We start from the raw sequence: 17,527 nt of genomic DNA, 5'->3' as shown, positions 1-17,527 counted from the left end.
CACAAGCAGGGAGCTGGATGGGAAGTGGAGCTGCCGAGATTAGAACCGGCGCCCATATGGGATCCCAGCGCGTTCAAGGCGAGGACTTTACCTGCTGAGCCACGCCGCTGGGCCCCGAGTACAGTGATGCTTAAGGTTAAAGGAACCTGAAGGTCATTTCATGTGCCTCTGTTTTCAACAGGAGCTCACCTTAAAACATTTAGCTATGGGGGCCTTGATTTTTTTACTGTCAGAGACTTTCCTGGAAGAAGAAAGTCCATTAGCTTAGCTTTTTGGTCAGTTCATCCTAATAGTTTTTTGTTTTGGGGTTTTTTTTTTTTTAGTTAATTGACATGGTATTGAATGACCAATATGTTAGAAAATGCAAGTTTTTAACCACTTCCTGTGACTGCTGCATTGACATTTCAGTTTTAGTTTATCCTAATAGTTTTCTAATCTTCACCTTCAGTACCCCTAGGGGCTGGAGAAGAAGTGCTTGAAGCATGTTGCTGTTTTGCCTTAACCCTTGCTTGTTCAAGTTGGCAAGTGCTTCTTAAACATTTATTTATTTATTTATTTATTTATTTATTTGAAAGCTAGAAAGACACAGAGAGGGGGAAAGACAGAGAAAGAGGTCTTCCATCAACTGGTTCACTTCTCAAATGGCTACAACCTAAGGAGCTAGACCAGGCCAAAGCCAGGGGTCCGGAATTTTGTCTCATCTCCCATGTGGGTGACAGAATACCGAGCACTTGAGCCATCACTGCTGCCTTCCCAGGTGCATTAGCAGGCAAAGTGTGCTGTGTCGATCATCACCTTAATGGTGCATTTCTAGAAAAAAAATTCCTAGAATCAGGATAGTTAGATCGGGTTATGTGATTTTTATTTTGATTAGCTTAAAATTTTACCACACATTGCCGAATTTCTTTTGAAGAAGTGGCACCAATTTCTGTTTACACCAATAGACATGAGAGTGTCATATCAGGAGCAAATCTTTTTGCAGATAATTTGACTTATCTTTTTTTTAACATTTATTTTATTTTATTTTATTTTTATGGGAAAGTCAGATATGCAGAGAGAAGGAGAGACAGAAAGAAAGATCTTCCATCTGTTGATTCACTCCCCAAGCGACCGCAATGGCTGGAACTGCGCCGATCCGAAGCCAGGAACCAGGAGCCTCTTCTGGGTCTCCCATGTGGGTGCAGGGTCCCAAGGCTTTGGGCCATCCTCGACTGCTTTCCCAGGCCACAAGCAGGGAGCTGGATGGGAAGTGGAGCTGCCGGGATTAGAAGGTGCCTATATGGGATCCCTGTGCGTGCAAGGCAAGGACTTTACCCACTAGGCTACTGCACCAGGCCCAATTTGACTTCTCTTAAGCTCTTTTAGTCTCTGGCTTACAACAAAATAAATTTACTTAGTGTGAAAGAGGAGTAATGGGGAGGGTGGAAGGGAAAATCCCTGAGCCTATGGAACTGTATCATAAAAAATAAAAATTAAAAGAACAAAAACAAAACTATTTTTTAACTCTTAAAGGTGGTGACATAGTGGGAACAACAATTGCATGGTACTTTTTAGTTGTTCAGTAATTTTTTAGAGTAAAATCCTGCCTCTTGGAGCTTTCTCAGTATTGTTCTAGGCAGTATGATATTTTTCATACATTATAGGCTTTGAATTCATTGACTCTGGTTTCAGATGTTAGCTGACTTTCTAGCTATAGTGTCTCCCTCCTGTTGTCCACTTTTCCCTCTCTGCGATTGTTTCCTGATTTATAAAAAATAACAAATACCCCCCCCCGACAAAGTTATTGTGCAGATGTAGTCAGATTACATACATAAAATATTTATTGTAAATTGTCAAGGAATCTGTACTCAATAAACATCATCCCTCTCCTCCTGTAAATATGACATAAAAACTAACAAAATCAGCAGGCTTCTTCTGGACACAGTCCCTGCTTCCCAGGATCACTTTGTCTTAAGTATGGGAGTGTTACATGCCCCTAATCATGCTGAGGGTCAGAACTCCCACACCAGCCCTTCTTTTTTTTTTCTTAAGATTTATTTGTTTTTATTGGAAACGCAGATATACAGAGAGGAGGAGAGAGAGAGAGGAAGATCTTCCGTCCGATGTTTCACTCCCCAAGTAACCGCAACAGCCGCTGCTAAGCCAATCCGAAGCCAGGAGCCAGGAATCTCCTCCAGGTCTCCCATGCAGGTGCAGGGTCCCAAGGCTTTGGGCTGTCCTCGATTACTTTCCCAGGCTACAAGCAGGGAGCTGGATGGGAAGTGGGGCTGCCAGGATAAGAACCGGTGCCCATATGGGATCCTGGAGCATTCAAGTTGAGGACTTTAGCTGCTAGGCCACCACGCTGGGCCCACCAGCTCTTCTTTTTATAGCCAGCATCATAGCAGTTCTTTGCCAGGCTTCTGGAGTTGCCCCTCCCAGCAGATAACTAACTCATTTCTCTGACCCCATAGATGTCATTATCCCTGCGAATGGAGAACCAGTGGGTACCAGAGAGATCAAATGCTGCATCCGACAGATCCAGGAACTCATCATCTCCCGGCTTAACCAAGCCGTGGCCAACAAGCTGATCAGCTCAGTGGATTACCTACGTGAGAGCTTCGTTGGGACCCTGGAGCGCTGTCTGCAGAGCCTGGAGAAGTCTCAGGATGTCTCTGTTCACATCACCAGTAATTATCTCAAACAGGTACACAAATGGCTGTTAGGAGGCCAGGCCCCAGGTGACGCCACAGTCCACAGGAGTCCAAGTACAGCTGAGCTAGAGAACACCCTTTCTGTTTAAAGGGGTTTTATTTTATTTATTTGAAAGACTAGTGACAAAAAGGGACAAAAGAGGGAGAAACAGAAAGACATCTTCCATCTGCTGTTTCACACACCAAATTGACGGAGGCTGACTGTCTCCCGCATGAATGTTGAGGTCTCAAGTATTTGGACTATCCTCCACTGCTTTCCTGGGCAGATTAGCAGGGAGCTGGAATTTTTTTTTTTTTGCATCAAAGTAAGCTAATTTTTAATTTCATTTTCTATAAATTTTTTAAAGCACTCTTTTCTATATTTTCAATCCATGATTTTCATATATGTGTGTATAATGCTTTAATAAATATTTGTATGTTTAAATATTTTTCAGTGCCATAATAGATGAAAACGAGACCAGAAAATTACTGAGAAATAAACACCTTTTCATTTTTAAGCTGTGACTTTTATAAATACATACATTGGTTTTATATTATATTATTATCTGCAATTATCTATAGCCTAGGACACCATGATGTATTGGGTAGATATTTTCCTTCTGAAACTGTCATGAAGTTTTAAACAATTCCAACTTATTAAGGAAAGCAAAACAATGGTGCACAGTACCACCCAGAAATGTTCTGAAGGCACAGGAGGGGGGCAAGGAGCTGGGGTGATGTAAGAATCACAAGGGATTAAAAACCGGGTAAGAATATTTGTGTTGTGGCTCACGTCACTAATCATAATTGGGATCATTCAGCAAATGCATGAATGTGGCAGATGTCACCTTTAAGGAGCTGAGGTCAGATCTGAGAAGTCCCCCTACACAGGCCCATTCGTATCACTTCCCAGTCACTGACCTAGTGCCTGCAGGGAGCCTATTCCAGGTGTTGCCATGGGAGAAACAGGGACCATAGCAGGGGAACCAGGACCTGAACTGGCACTGTGATATGGGATGCTGGCATTGCTAGTGGTGGCCTAACTTACTGGCCCCAAAAGATTTCCCTTTCAATTATTGGCCAAGCCGGTTTAAATTTTATTTTTGTTTTGCTGTCACAGGACCGCTACCTGTGGGAGGTGCTGATAAGTTGTAATATCATAGTGCAATATAAGTATAATATAGTGATATCACATCACATGAAGATGAAGTAAAAGGATCTAGATAATTACAAAAGAGATGATCACCTTGAGTTCACTCTGGGTGTACAGTGAGAGATAAAAGTTGAACCCTTGAGACCGGAACTGTGTTCTTGAAGTGAATATGATTGGTTGAGTTGTTTTAAATAACTGTTGTCCTCAGGCTGTCCTCCCTCATGTGTATTTTCCTTCAGATCTTGAATGCCGCCTATCACGTGGAAGTCACATTTCACTCGGGGTCCTCTGTTACAAGGATGCTATGGGAGCAAATCAAGCAGGTAGGGCTTACTCAGGGAAGCATCTTGTCAGCCCCTGGTTGGCTGCCATGAACCCTGGTGATGCCAGAAGTGAAGATTCTGGGATCTTATGTCATGGTCAAGGGCCCATTTGTTCTGGTTTAACCAGCTTGGCAAAATTCTGGTGTATGCCCATTCTCAAATACGCAGCAGTGTTGCCTTTAACTCTTAGGAGTGGTGGGTGCATGTAAGATTTTGTGGAGCCACTTGCTTCTGTGTATTTCTTTTTCCTGATCTCAGTGTTCTCTCAGACAAGGCTTTGTTGTTGCCACAGGCCCTGAGTATGACTCCTGTCCTGGAATTAGATCTGCTTCATATGTAGAATTACTTATGAGCTTCAGAAAGTGATTTGTCAGATGCTTGCTGACACTGAATGTAGGGTGTTGAGGGCCGTGGGCATGTAGACCCGGTCCCATAGTCCTTGATGCTCCCCCTAGGCTGAGTTCTGATTTTGAGGTAGATACAACTGAGGGAACCTTGGACTTCACATAGCTCTTGTCTGAAGAGTTTGCTCCTAATGAGTAGGTAGGCCAGAAAAAGGAGAGTTGTTGCCTGTCTCCGATCCCTCAACCATCCCCTTGTCCGCACTGTGGCAGATCATCCAGCGTATCACATGGGTCAGCCCACCTGCCATCACACTGGAGTGGAAGAGGAAGGTGGCCCAGGAAGCCATTGAGAGCCTCAGTGCCTCCAAGCTGGCCAAGAGCATCTGCAGCCAATTCCGAACTCGGCTCAACAGTTCTCATGAGGCGTTTGCAGCCTCCTTGCGGCAGGTTGGTATGCAGGAAAGCTGGTACAGCTGGATCGGACACAAAGGAGCCTCAGCCAGAGGAATAGCTTGGCATTATGCCTCTGTGGCTAAATCCTCACCTTGCATATGTCAGGATCCCATATGAGCACTGGTTCATATCCCAGCTGCTCCACTTCCCATCCAGCTCCCTGCTTGTGCCTGGGAAGGCAGTGGAAGATGACCCAAAGCCTTAGGACCCTGCACCTGCATAGGAGACCTGGAGGAAGCTCTTGGTTCCTGGCTTCGGATTGGCATAGCTCCAGCCATTGCAGCCATTTGGGGAGCTAGCCAGCAGACAGAAGATCTTTCTCTCTGTATTTCCTTCTCCCTGTAAATCTGCCTTTCCAATAAACATAAATAAATCTTTAAAATATATTTATTTATTTGTTTGTTTGAAAGGCAGAATTACATATAGAGTGAAGGAAAGATGGAAAAAGCGAGATCTGTCTCCTGGTTCATTCCCTGAATGGCCACAATAGCCAAGGCTTGACCAGGCAAAACCAGGGAACCTGGAGCTTCTTCAGGGTTTCTCATGTGGGTGCAGGACCTGAGCACTTAGACCATTGTTTACAGCTTTTCCAGTCACATTAGCAGAAGCTGAATTAGAAAACGGAGCAACCAGAACTTGAACCAGCACCCATATGGGATGCTGGACTTGCAGGCAGCAACTTAACATGCTATGTCACGATGGATCCTTGAAATATACTTTTTTTTTCAAGATTTATTTATTTTGATTGGAAAGGCAGATTTACAGAGAGAAGTAGAGACAGAGAAAGATCTCCTGTCCCTTGTTTATTCCCCAAGTGGCTGCAACAGCCAGAGCTGAAGCCAGGAGCCAAGAGCTTCCTCCAGGTCTCCTATGCAGGTGCAGGGTCCCAAGGCTTTGGGCCGTCCTCCACTGCCCTCCCAGGCCACAAGCAGGGAGCTGGATGGGAAGCGGAGCAGCAGGGACACAAACTAGTGCCCATATGCAATCCCACTGAGGACTAGTCACTAGGCCGTCATGCTGGGCTGATGCCAAATGCTTTTTAAAGATCTTTAGTATGTTTTCTTTTTATTCGGTTAGAGAATAATGTGATGGTAAGTTTCATGAATGAGTTTTTTCATGCAGATATTTTTAGCCCAAAAGAGAACAGAGGGAGCTCAGCTAATTTCTCCCGAAGTGAGGAAAGGAAATAAAGGAGTTGGAATTTTTTTTTTCAATTAATTTGTTTGAAAGGCAGAGAGACCGGGGGTGGGGGGTGGAATAGAGGCACAGAGAGATCTGCCATCCACTGGTTCATTCCTCAAACACCTGCAGTACCTGAGGCTGGGCCAGGCCAAAGCCAGGAACCAGGACTATATCCCACGGAAGTAGCAGGGACCCATGTTGTAAAGTTACCACCTGCTGCCTCTCACGCTGCACATTAGCAGTAAGCTGGGTCAGAAACAGGCAGAACTGCATCCCAGATGCTCCAGTATGGGCTGGAGGTTATCTCTCTCTAACATAACACCCTTTCCAAGAAATAGGAATTTTACATTAGGTGATATGGCACTTTAGGAATGAATTACAGAAAGGAATGACTTTCCAACTCAAATAGCATTTTGTAATTATGTAATATCTGTTTATATGGGGTGAGTATGTGGGTGAATTTTTCTGTATGTGTATTACATGTGTGTATAGCTGTGATTATTCCTCCAAGAGGAAAAAATAGATTTACTGAGTATCTACTATGTGCTAAACATTTTACATACATCTTCTTTAATCCTCATAATTATCCATCTATGATAGACATTATTAGTAATAATGAGTTAGGGACTTGAAAGTCAAGTGGTTAGTTGTTTTTGTTTGCTTTTTCTGTTTCCCTCCCAGCTGGAAGCTGGCCACTCTGGTCGCCTGGAGAAAACTGAGGACCTGTGGCTGAAGGTTCGCAAGGATCACGCCCCGCGCCTGGCCCGCCTCTCTTTGGAGAGCCGTTCTCTACAGGATGTCCTGCTCCATCGTGAGTCCTTGCTTTACCCAAAGCAAATTGGAAGACGGTCCAGGGACCCTGAGATTCTTAGGTCTAGGCTTGGAAGATCCCAGTGTCTAAAGCTATGTCCCTGCAAAGCTGCATAAGTACTCACTGATGTGTTTTGGAATTCCTATAATCTGTTTGGTCCTACTGTTTATACGGCTCCAAAACCATGACCAGAGATGGTCAAAATTAAGCCAGTTATATAACTCTCCACTGGCTTACAGTGACACCAGAATATCTTCCCCGGGCATAATGGTGACTTCCTAGCCTCTAGGACGATCGGTGTGCAAGAATATTTCTGAGGGTTCCCAACAAGTTTCCCTCTCTTCCATCTTATCTCTGTACCTTGCAGGTAAACCTAAACTGGGACAGGAACTGGGCCGGGGCCAGTATGGTGTGGTATACCTGTGTGACAACTGGGGAGGTCACTTTCCTTGTGCCCTCAAGTCCGTTGTCCCTCCAGATGAGAAGCACTGGAACGATCTGGCTCTGGAGTTTCACTACATGAGGTGGGTCTTGGTCTCATTTGTCTCTATGAAAAGTTCTGGAAAAGGTATTAGAAGCTTGCTGTACATTTTATACCACAAATCACATCATGCCGCTTCTCCCCATACCTACCTAGGTCACAGTGAACACTGTAGACTAGTGTTTCTGTGTCTGGCACAGAGGCGTGTTCTCTTGAAAGATTTTACAAAGATCTCTGCGTGCTCCCTGCCATCCTGATTGCCTAGGCTCCTCATCTGTGTGACTTTTATCTTTAGTCATTAAGACTGGTCCATTTTTAGATTCTGTGACTCTTTGTCCTCAAGTGGAGAGGCCATTCTTGGATGCCCTATCTGAATGTGGGGCCCCTGCCACTGCACAGACTCACCAGGCCCTTGAGATTACTTCCTCTTACCTGCTGGCCTGTGATGCAGAATTAGGGCCAACCCGCTGCAGCCCAGACCTCTGTCCTTGCCACAGGTCTCTGCCAAAGCACGAGCGGTTGGTGGATCTGCACGGCTCTGTCATCGACTATAACTACGGCGGAGGCTCCAGCATCGCTGTGCTGCTCATCATGGAACGGCTGCACCGGGACCTCTACACAGGGCTGAAGGTGAGGCAGGCAAGGCTGGGTGAGCAAAATCCAGGCAGCAACCAGAGCCATGCCTCCTTGCCAGCCTACCATCCTCTCTTGTGTGTTCAGAGCTTCTGGTTAGAATAACCAGGTCTTAGTGCATTTAGCTCCAGAAATCTGAAAAATGTCTCAGAATCTAGGTTTGTCCCAGTGCACATTCCAAATCCTGTCGCCATTCCCTCGGCCTGTGGTGGTGGTGGTGGTAAACACCCCGGACCCTCAGAGGCACAAAAAAGCTTCCTTAGCTCTGATCATCTTTGTCATATTTGTCTTTCATGCTCCTGGTAGAGAAAGGCAGTTTTGGTCATTTTATCAGAAAATATTCATGAATATTTTTAAAGATTTTAGGGGACCTGGCATGATAGTTTAGTGGTTAAATCCTCGTCTTGCATCTGCCAGGATCCCATATGGGAACCAGTTTGTATCCTAGTTGCTCCACTTCCCATCCAGCTCCCTGCTGTGGCCTAGAAAAGCAGTAGAGGATGGTCCAAGGCTTTCGTACCCTGCATCCATGTGTGAGACCCAGAAGAAGCTCTTGGCTCTTGGCTCAGTTCTAGCTGTTGCAGCCACTTGGGGAGTGAACCAGCAGACAGAGATCTTTCTCTCTGTATCTGCTTCTCTCTGTAAATCTACCTTTCCAATAAAAAAATCTTATTTTAAGAAGAATTTTTATTTGAAAAAATTGCAGAGAGAGATCTTTGATCTGCTGGCTCATCCCCCAAAAGACTACAATGGAGCTGGGCCAGTCCATAGCCAGGAACCAGGAGAAAGAAGCTTTCTCTGGGTCTTCCATGTGGGTGCAGGGACCCAAGGACTCAAGCCACGCTACACTGCTTTTCCAGGTCATAGGCAGAGAGCTTCACTAGAAGTGGAGTAGTCGGGGAACAAACCAGTATCCATGTGGGATGCCTGCTACACCACCATGCCGATCTCATATTTGTACAAGCCCTGGGTTAGGCACCATTAAGGGATATAAAAAATGATTATTGCTGGGAGATTTGGGGAGAACTGTTGCTAGTGAATGGCTCATGAAGATGCAGAGTTCGTGCTTGACAGGTGTGGTTGGTACTGGGACTTGGAAAGAAGAGGCCATCCCAGGTAGTAAAGACACTGGGCATATTGGAGCCAGTGTCTATGTGGGGAATGATGGGAGGTGATGCACACAGAAATGGTGGATCCAGTTACCCAGACTTTGCAGTGGTCAATTCTGTTGATGCAGAATTCATGCTTTGTTGTGGATAATCAGAAGCAGCACAGCACACACACACCCCGAGTGAGGTGACTAGACTCCGCTCAGGTGATCTTGATTCTTTATGAATCCTGATGTGCTACTGCATGACTTGGTTTGCATGAAGAGAAAATCCTGAGTTGGAAATGAAGCTTTCTTTGTGTGAAAAAAGCCTACCTCGGAGAAGAAGCGAGGCCTCTTTGCAGAGACCAGCGGGCCTGCCCCTCTGGGTGTGTCCCTGCCCATGGAATCCTCTCATACAGAGAAGATGGACCATGTTCCCAAGGGTCAAGAATACTTAGAGGAAGAAAGCCACTCTCTGGGTGGCTTCCTCCCTTCCTCCCCAAGGAGTCCACTCTGCTCTGTGTAGTGCCTTTCCACACAGCCCCTAGGAGAGAGCATTTTCCAGAGCTCATGAGACCCTGAACTAAAGCAATAGGAACAATGTCACTCTCCAAATCCATAAAGAACCAAAGTTGGCTTAACTAGTCCTGTGAAGCAAGAGGGGCTGGGACAGCTCGAGTCTGGTCAGAAGCTAGAAACAAGGCCTTGCTGCCATCCAGCTGAGCCTCTCCTGTCACGGCTGAGGTTGTCCAGCTGCCTGTCTGTAGCCTGCAAGGGATGTCGATCACATGGCTCTGACCTTGTCGCCATAACAGCTTACTCCTCCCTGCTTTCCCTCTACCTCCCTTCCCTCACTGCTTTCCTCCTCCTTCCCAGTCCCCATTCACTGTCTGCCCTTGTGTGCCCCTGTGTTGTCAGCCTTTAGTTCCCCACCAAAGGAAGACTCAGTCAGTCTGAGCCTGTTGGACTGGACAAGTTGCTCTGTGTATGGCAAATATGCTCTTTGTTTCCCCAAGGCGGGGCTGACCCTGGAGCCACGGTTGCAGATAGCCCTGGATGTGGTGGAGGGAATCCGCTTCCTGCACAGCCAGGGACTGGTTCATCGTGACATCAAACTGAAAAATGTGCTGGTGAGTGGCAGCTGTTTCCCTGTTCCCAGACTGACTGGCCTTTTGGAGGGTACCTGTGTGCACAAGAAAAGTCCAGAAGAAGAGTAATGAACAACAGAGGGGATGGGGAGAGGGGACCTTGGCTTAAGGAGACGGAGGTGTTTCGGTATAGACCTTGCCTTTTATTGCTTAAGGTCATTGTCCCATATACTATTTGAAAACTTTTTTAATTACAGAAAAGTTGAAAGAGTGATACAGTGAGTCTTACATACGCTTCTGCCACATTCATACCTCTCCCAGTATGCTCACTCCTGCACTCTCCTGTGTATACTAGTGCATGTGCACACACACACACCTTGCTTTTCTACCAAACTGTATGATCGTTGCAGAAAACAATTCATTTTGAAATACTTAAGTATGTATTTCCTAAGAAAAAAAGACATTCTTCTATATAATTAAAATGCCATTATCACACTTGAATTTCACATGGGTACAATGTTATTATTTAACATAAAATCTGTATTTGTCATTTCCCAATTATCTCAGTAGCATCTGGTTGTCCTAAATATTGACTGTTTGATTGAGGATCCAATCCAGGGCTCAGATAATGCATTTTGTTGTCATGTTATCTTGCTTTAAGTTAAAAACTTTGTTGTTCTTGTTGTTGTTGTTGAGAGGCAGTAAGAGACAGACAAGATAAGGCAGATGGAGAGCTCTAGTCCACTTGTTAACACCTCACATACCTGCCACAAAGCCAAGAACCCAATCCAGGTCTCTCCATGGTGGAGTTCATGGTCATGAACTCACATACTTGAGCTGTCACTGCTGCTTCCCCGGGGACTCCAGGGAGGAATGCAAATATCCTAACCACTAGGGTGAATATCCACCCTGTGATGTCATGTTTCTTTAGTGTCCTTTAATCTAGAACAGGTTTTCTTGCCTTTTTTGCTTTTATGACATTGACATTTGTTTGGGGGTGTCCAGGTGTTGCTACTGCTTAGGGTTTGATCAGAGTTGTAGGATGTAAGCTGAGCTGGATATCAGCACCTTGAAAGGTAAGGGCATTATACTAGCCTGTTATGTAAATTGTAAACAGGCATTACACTAGCCTGTTATGTAAATTGACATACTCCTCTTCAAAATACCTGGAAGTGTCTGTGAGGTGTTTCTGTCAACACTTCAGTGATACATTGACAGCAGTTTTAGGGAAGAGAAACAGCTCCCTCAAATGGCAGGCTGAGAACGGAGGCTAAGCAGCAGCCAGATGAAACAGGTTGGTTTTCCCGGGCCTGGCAATATTCACAGATTACATTTCTGAAGTTTTGTTTGTATTGTAGAAATGTTCATATAATAAATTATGCTTAAAAAAGAGAAAGAAAAAGACCATCACTGCTGTCTGGTTCACCGCAGTAGAAGGTGGGAAGGGATTCCTCTGGAACTGGGAGGTTGGAGGCCGGAGTTAGTAAGAATGACTTACCTCTGAGCTAGAATATGCAGCCAAGTGCTGCATGGGGGATCGGAGGCAGCATGACTCTCATCCTGCTTTGTTGGCAGCTGGACAAGCAGAACCGGGCCAAGATTACCGACCTAGGATTCTGCAAGCCAGAGGCCATGATGTCAGGCAGCATTGTGGGGACACCAATCCACATGGCCCCTGAGCTGTTCACAGGTGAGGCTGGAGGTGGGGAGTGGGTTTGGGTGCTGCTGCTTGAGCTAAGTAGTATCCACAAGTACAACAGGCAGGTCTGGCCTGGGCCAGCAAGAAACCAAAACAGAGGCAGCCTGAGGCACATGGGAAAAATGGGTGAGGGTTCCACGTGGGAGCCAGCATGTACTTGTGGGGTTCTTTGTGGGCAGTCAGCACCATCATTCCCATAATCAGCCAAGTATTCAACCAACTTAATTTTTTAAAGATTTATTTATTTGAAAGGCAGAGTGACGGGGAGAGACAAAGATAGGGAGTGATAAAAAGGGAAGGAGAGGGAGAGAGAGAGAGAGATCTTTCATCTGTTCATTCATTCCCCAAATGGTTACAAGAGCCAGGTCTGAGCCACGTTGAAGCAAGAAGCCAACAAATTCCTCCTGGTCTCCCACAGGCATTTTAGGGGCCCAAGCACTTGGATTATTCATTTGTTGCCCTCCCAAGAGCATTAGCAGGAAGCTAGATCAGAGGTTGAACAGTGGGAACTGTGTGAGATGCCAGCATTATAAGCATAGGTTTAGGGCCTGGCAGCGTGACCTAGAGGCTAAAGTCCTGGCCTTGAGTGCCGGGATCCCATATGGGCACCGGTTCTAATCCCGGCAGCCCTACTTCCCATCCAGCTCCATGCTTGTGGCCTGGGAAAGCAGTTAAGGACGGCCCAAGGCTTTGGGAGCCTGCACCCGCGTGGGAGACCTGGAAGAGGTTTCTGGTTCCCGGCTTCGGACGGGCGCAGCACCGGCCGTTGCAGCTCACTTGGGGAGTGAGTCATCGGACAGAAGATCTTCCTCTCTCTTCCTCTCTGTATATCTGACTTTGTAATAAAAATAAATAAATCTTTAAAAAAAATAAGCATAGGTTTAACGTGCTATACCACAACACTGGCTGCTGTAAAGTACTGAACTGAATAACTCTTATGTAGTAGATGTCCTTTGTAATTAAAGAATTTAAAATTGGTGTGGAGCTATATTAAGACAGGTAAAATAATTCAAATGTAATATAAAACAGTATGCAGGGGTGTCTCTCCCTCTTTCCTTCAAGAGGCACCCCACCTCCAGCTGTCTCTCAAGAGGTGCTTTCACATTCCCTCTTCTTTCCCCGCTTACCTGGTCCCTTCACAAATAAACTTCTCTGTCTGCAACTGGTTTGAAAACAAAACAAAACTTCTCTGTCTGGCCTGGTGTGATAGCGTACTGGGTAAAGTCCTCGTCTTGCATGCACCGGGATACCATATGGGTGCCGGTTCTAATCTTGGAGGCCCTGCTTCTCATCCAGCTCCATGCTTGTGGCCTGGGAAAGCAGTCAAAGAAGGCCCGAAGTCTTGGGAACCTGTACCCACATGGGAGACCCAGAAGAGGCTCCAGGCTCCTGGCTTAGGTAGCTCCAGCCATTGCAGCCACTTCGGGGGTGAATCTGTAGATGGAAGATCTTCCTCTCTGTCTCTCCTCCTCTCTGTATATCTGACTTTGCAATAAAAATAAATCTTTAAAAAAAGAAAAAGTACCCGACTGTTAAGGTGCCCTGCCTCCCAGACAGGGTTACAGAAGACAGTGGACACAGTGGTGATGCTGCTGTTCCCTTCCCCTCCCTGCTCACTGCCTTCCATCCCTTCTTGTTGTAGGGAAGTACGATAATTCCGTGGATGTCTACGCCTTTGGGATTCTTTTCTGGTATATCTGCTCAGGCTCTGTCAAGCTCCCAGAGGCATTTGAGAGGTGTGCCAGCAAAGACCACCTGTGGAACAATGTACGGAAAGGTAAGAGCCAGCCACAAGCCCTGCTTTGTCCTGACCCCCAGAAAGGCCCTGGCACTGCAGCAGGGGCACTCACTCCATGTGCATGTTTAAGCCATCATGGAATCTATTACAGTAATTTTGTTTATTGAACAGCAGAGAGATGGTGCTTTATGTGTGTACTGCTCACCTACCTGCAACAGCTGTGGGGGGCGTGCTAGCACCAGGAGCTGGGAACTCATTCCAGGTTTTCCATTTGGGGGGCAGGGACCCAACCCCTGAGTCAATTGCTATCTCCCAGGTTGCTCAGTGGCATGAAACTGGATTCAGGGGCAGAGCTGGGACTCAAACTCTGGGTATGGGATAGAGGCCTCCCTAATGGTATCCCCTTTTTTCTTCCTATCTTTTTTTTTTGAAAGAATGACAAAGAAAGAAAGCAAACCCAGTATTTTCCCAAATGTCAGCCACAGCTGGGCTGGGCCAGGCTGAAACCAAGCATCAGGAACTCCATCCTGGTTTTCCACAAGGGTGGCAGGGGCCCAAGATGTACCAGCAAGAAGCTGGATCAGAAGCAGAGCAGCTGTGACTTGAACTGGCACTCTAATTTGGGATGCCAGTGTCCCAAGTTGTGTCTTAACCCTCTGCACCACAACATGGGCTCCCAAGTGATATTTTAACTGCTACAACCACTATTCTGCCAAACATCTGCCCGGAAAAGACATTTAAATCAAATTGTTGCTTCAAGGTAGACATTGAACTAACTAACTCAGAAAAGCTTTTATTTTTCCCTCTAAAATTCTAAAATTTTCAACTTCCTATGCCCAGGAGTTCCAATTACTGTTACCGTTGGAGTCTAACCTAGATGTTTGTACCAGGTGCCAAAGCCCACTACAGTGCTCAGCAGCGAAGCTCTAACTACACAGTCGGGCCCTGGGCTGTCTGTACCACCCTTGCTGGGCCCCCTCACTGACTCTGACCTTGTGTCCTTACTCCTCCCTCCAGGAGCCCGCCCAGAACGTCTCCCTGTGTTTGATGAGGAGTGCTGGCAGTTGATGGAAGCCTGCTGGGATGGTGACCCCTCTAAGAGGCCGCTCCTGGGCATCGTCCAGCCCATGCTCCAGGGCATCATGGACCGACTCTGCAAGTCGAGTTGTGAGCGGCCAAACAGAGGACTAGATGATTCCACCTGAAAGCAAAGACCTTCCTTTTCATTATTTCCTTCCTTCCCCTCACCTTTTGGCCATGGGGAGAATTTGACATTAGTTTGTGAAGAGGAACTCCCAAGGAAATTGGCACTTGGCTGGGCAGCCAGAGGTCTTTCCCAGCAGAGACAGTGAGGAGTTGGATGGCTGTTGGGGGCAGTCGGCAGGTCCCCAGTGTCCCAAGCAATCCTGACATCAAGAAGATCGTCTCAATGTGTGAAAGCTGAAGAATGGGACAGCTGGGCCACCAGGCCAAGAAGGAGGCAGAGGTTACCGTTGCATACTCACCATGTCTGTTAAAGACCGCGAGTGGGACTCTGCAGGGGCAATAGTACTGAAAACTATCCTTGTCATGATTCCAGCTCAGCTAGGACTAGTCAGATTCTGCCCAGTGGTCAGGAGTGCTAGACGGCTAGGCTGAGTCCGGCATTGTGGGGCCATGGGCCCACCTTAGGGAGGCCTGGTTCTTGCTCTCAGGGGCCAGGGGTCCTGGCTGCGGTGGTCAGAGCAGGAAACACAGCTGTGTGCTCCTCCTAGTGCCGGTGTTTACACTTACAGGGCCTTCTGGGGGAAGGGTTCGCTATTAGATCACCTAGAGGCCACAAAAACACAAAGAAAAAAGGAAGTGTGTGCACATATATGTATAGAAATATAAGCTATGGGATTTGGAGTTACTGCTAACCTCAGAACAGAATCTGGTCTGTCAGCCATTAGAACTCTCCCCACCCCACACCTTGTGATCCTTCGATGGGAAAGCTTCAGGTAACATGGTACCTGGGAGTGAGCAAGCAGGTCCAGCACTTTGTACAGTGTGTAGAGGAGATTCGAGAAGCAGTATGAACTGCAGTACATGGCCTGCGTACAAACCCACGGGAAGTGCACCAGCAGGCTTTGACAACTAATCAGAAACTTCTTTTTTGTCTAACAAACTGACATTTTTAAACCATGTTTGATAGGCATTCTAACAAAAGTTCCTTCTGCAAGTTGTCCCTTCTTATCTTCTTATAATGATAATCTGTGAGTGGAAGCAAGATCAGTGGAGGAGAGTGCTTCTCCACTGCCACCTGTTAGCTACCGGAAAACCCTCCCTTCCAGGTGGGAGCTGGGGGTGTGGCTTGAGAGAGTCTCCTGCAACTTGGGTGGGTGGACTTGGGTGGGTGGGAAGTCCTGGCTCCAGGCAGATGCAGGGCGCAATCCTGGAAAACTGTGCCCTGGCCCTGGGGCCTGCTCTCCAGGTGTGTGCAGTGAGTGGCTCCCCTTACTGCAGGGGTTCCCTAGGTGACTAGCACAGCATGGCCATCCCTGACATACTAACAGTGTAAATGGAGCCTGTAAAGCAATTTTATATGACTTTTAAAGTTCAGTTTTAATTCGTTACTCTCTTTGGCTCTGACTATGACATGTCTTGTAGCCCCCACAGCAATCCCATGGAGTGCTAACATTGTTTTCTTTGAAAACAATGAAGTAACTGGCCAGGTGCCTTTGGGTTCTATAGCTCCTGTCTTAGAATTCTTAATACGGCCTTATCTTAGCTTCAAGTCACCCTGTTCTCTTCTGCATTAACTCCTTGCTCTCTTGGGGCCTGGGGTGGGGCTTCCAGGAATCCAGAAAGATGTCAGTTAAGAAAGGAGAGGTGAGTAATCTCTACTCTGCCAAAAACTCATTTTAGGTCTCTTTCATATGACATTTCACGAGAAGGCTTACATGGTTGGCTTTTCCCAGACTCTGCAACTCTCACTGTAATGAGGTGTTTTTACTTCCCATAGAGAGGACCACCTGAAGTCTTAGCTCACACCCCATCTACACTAGAAAGGATCCATCTTTCCCCACTCGGGTCCTTTTCCAGTCTCTGCCTTGCCTCCATGTGCTAGTAGAGGCTGGCTTTTCTGGCCCACGCCCTGTAGTTTAGGCCCCATGGCAGGTGGGTCTGATGCTGAATAAACAGTTGTTTTACTATTACTGTTCATTTTCTTTTTTTTTTTTTTTTAAAGATTTTATTATTATTGGAAAGCCGGATATACAGAGAGGAGGAGAGAGAGAGAGGAAGATCTTCCGTCCGATGTTTCACTCCCCAAGTGAGCCGCAACCGGGCCGGTGCGCGCCGATCCGATGCCAGGAAGCAGGAACCTCTTCCGGGTCTCCCACGCGGGTGCAGGGAGCTGGATGGGAAGTGGAGCTGCCGGGATTAGAACCAGTGCCCATATGGGATCCGGGGCGTTCAAGGCGAGGACTTTAGCCTCTAGGCCACGCCGCCGGGCCCACTGTTCATTTTCAAAAAATATTCTGAGAAAAGGTGCGAAGTATTCCGTAAAGTCTCGAGGCCAGGCTTGGGTCCACTTATGGATACCTGAGGGTGTTATTTAAGTACTCAGCAGGCTGAGTAGAAGTGCAGAAGTGTATAACATGTGTATACTTTACTTTTATTTTATAACATTGTCAGCTAATTATGGACTCTTTATTCCTTAGTACCCATTGTTATCAAAATAATGGGATGCCATGAAATGCACTGTATGGAAGATGACTTGGGGAGACACTAGTTATTCAGAAGCCTGGTGGCACTTGAGCAGAAGGCTCAGCATGGCCCATATCCTGAAGAGTTTACCTCCAGCCTTGGACACTGGTGCTCCTGCATGGGGCAGGAAG

General features: G+C 46.6%; 1 protein-coding gene and 1 long non-coding RNA gene across 2 annotated transcripts in view; one reads left to right on the top strand and one right to left on the bottom strand.

Annotated features, from left to right (window-relative positions):
• Nucleotides 1–15,990, top strand: part of DSTYK (dual serine/threonine and tyrosine protein kinase) — a 51,912-nt gene extending 35,922 nt beyond the window's left edge. The window contains exons 4-13 of the mRNA XM_058669074.1: nt 2,454–2,686; nt 4,065–4,148; nt 4,763–4,939; nt 6,809–6,938; nt 7,306–7,462; nt 7,917–8,049; nt 10,159–10,272; nt 11,806–11,920; nt 13,572–13,706; nt 14,685–15,990. Of these exons, the coding sequence (XP_058525057.1) occupies nt 2,454–2,686; nt 4,065–4,148; nt 4,763–4,939; nt 6,809–6,938; nt 7,306–7,462; nt 7,917–8,049; nt 10,159–10,272; nt 11,806–11,920; nt 13,572–13,706; nt 14,685–14,872 (1,466 nt within the window). The 3' untranslated portion in view covers nt 14,873–15,990. The remainder of the gene's footprint in view (nt 1–2,453; nt 2,687–4,064; nt 4,149–4,762; nt 4,940–6,808; nt 6,939–7,305; nt 7,463–7,916; nt 8,050–10,158; nt 10,273–11,805; nt 11,921–13,571; nt 13,707–14,684) is intronic.
• Nucleotides 3,868–7,490, bottom strand: LOC131481228 (uncharacterized). The gene is made up of 3 exons (XR_009246148.1): nt 7,359–7,490; nt 4,794–4,965; nt 3,868–4,127 (listed from the first exon to the last, which is right to left on the bottom strand). It is a non-coding gene; the product is annotated as an uncharacterized LOC131481228 (long non-coding RNA).
• Nucleotides 15,991–17,527: the final 1,537 nt, after the last annotated feature.

The sequence above is a fragment of the Ochotona princeps genome, chromosome 10, assembly GCF_030435755.1.
Source record: "Ochotona princeps isolate mOchPri1 chromosome 10, mOchPri1.hap1, whole genome shotgun sequence".
Classification (NCBI taxonomy): domain Eukaryota; kingdom Metazoa; phylum Chordata; class Mammalia; order Lagomorpha; family Ochotonidae; genus Ochotona; species Ochotona princeps.
The sequence above is the reverse complement of the archived record's forward strand: the minus strand, read 5'-3'. Positions and strand labels throughout refer to the sequence as shown.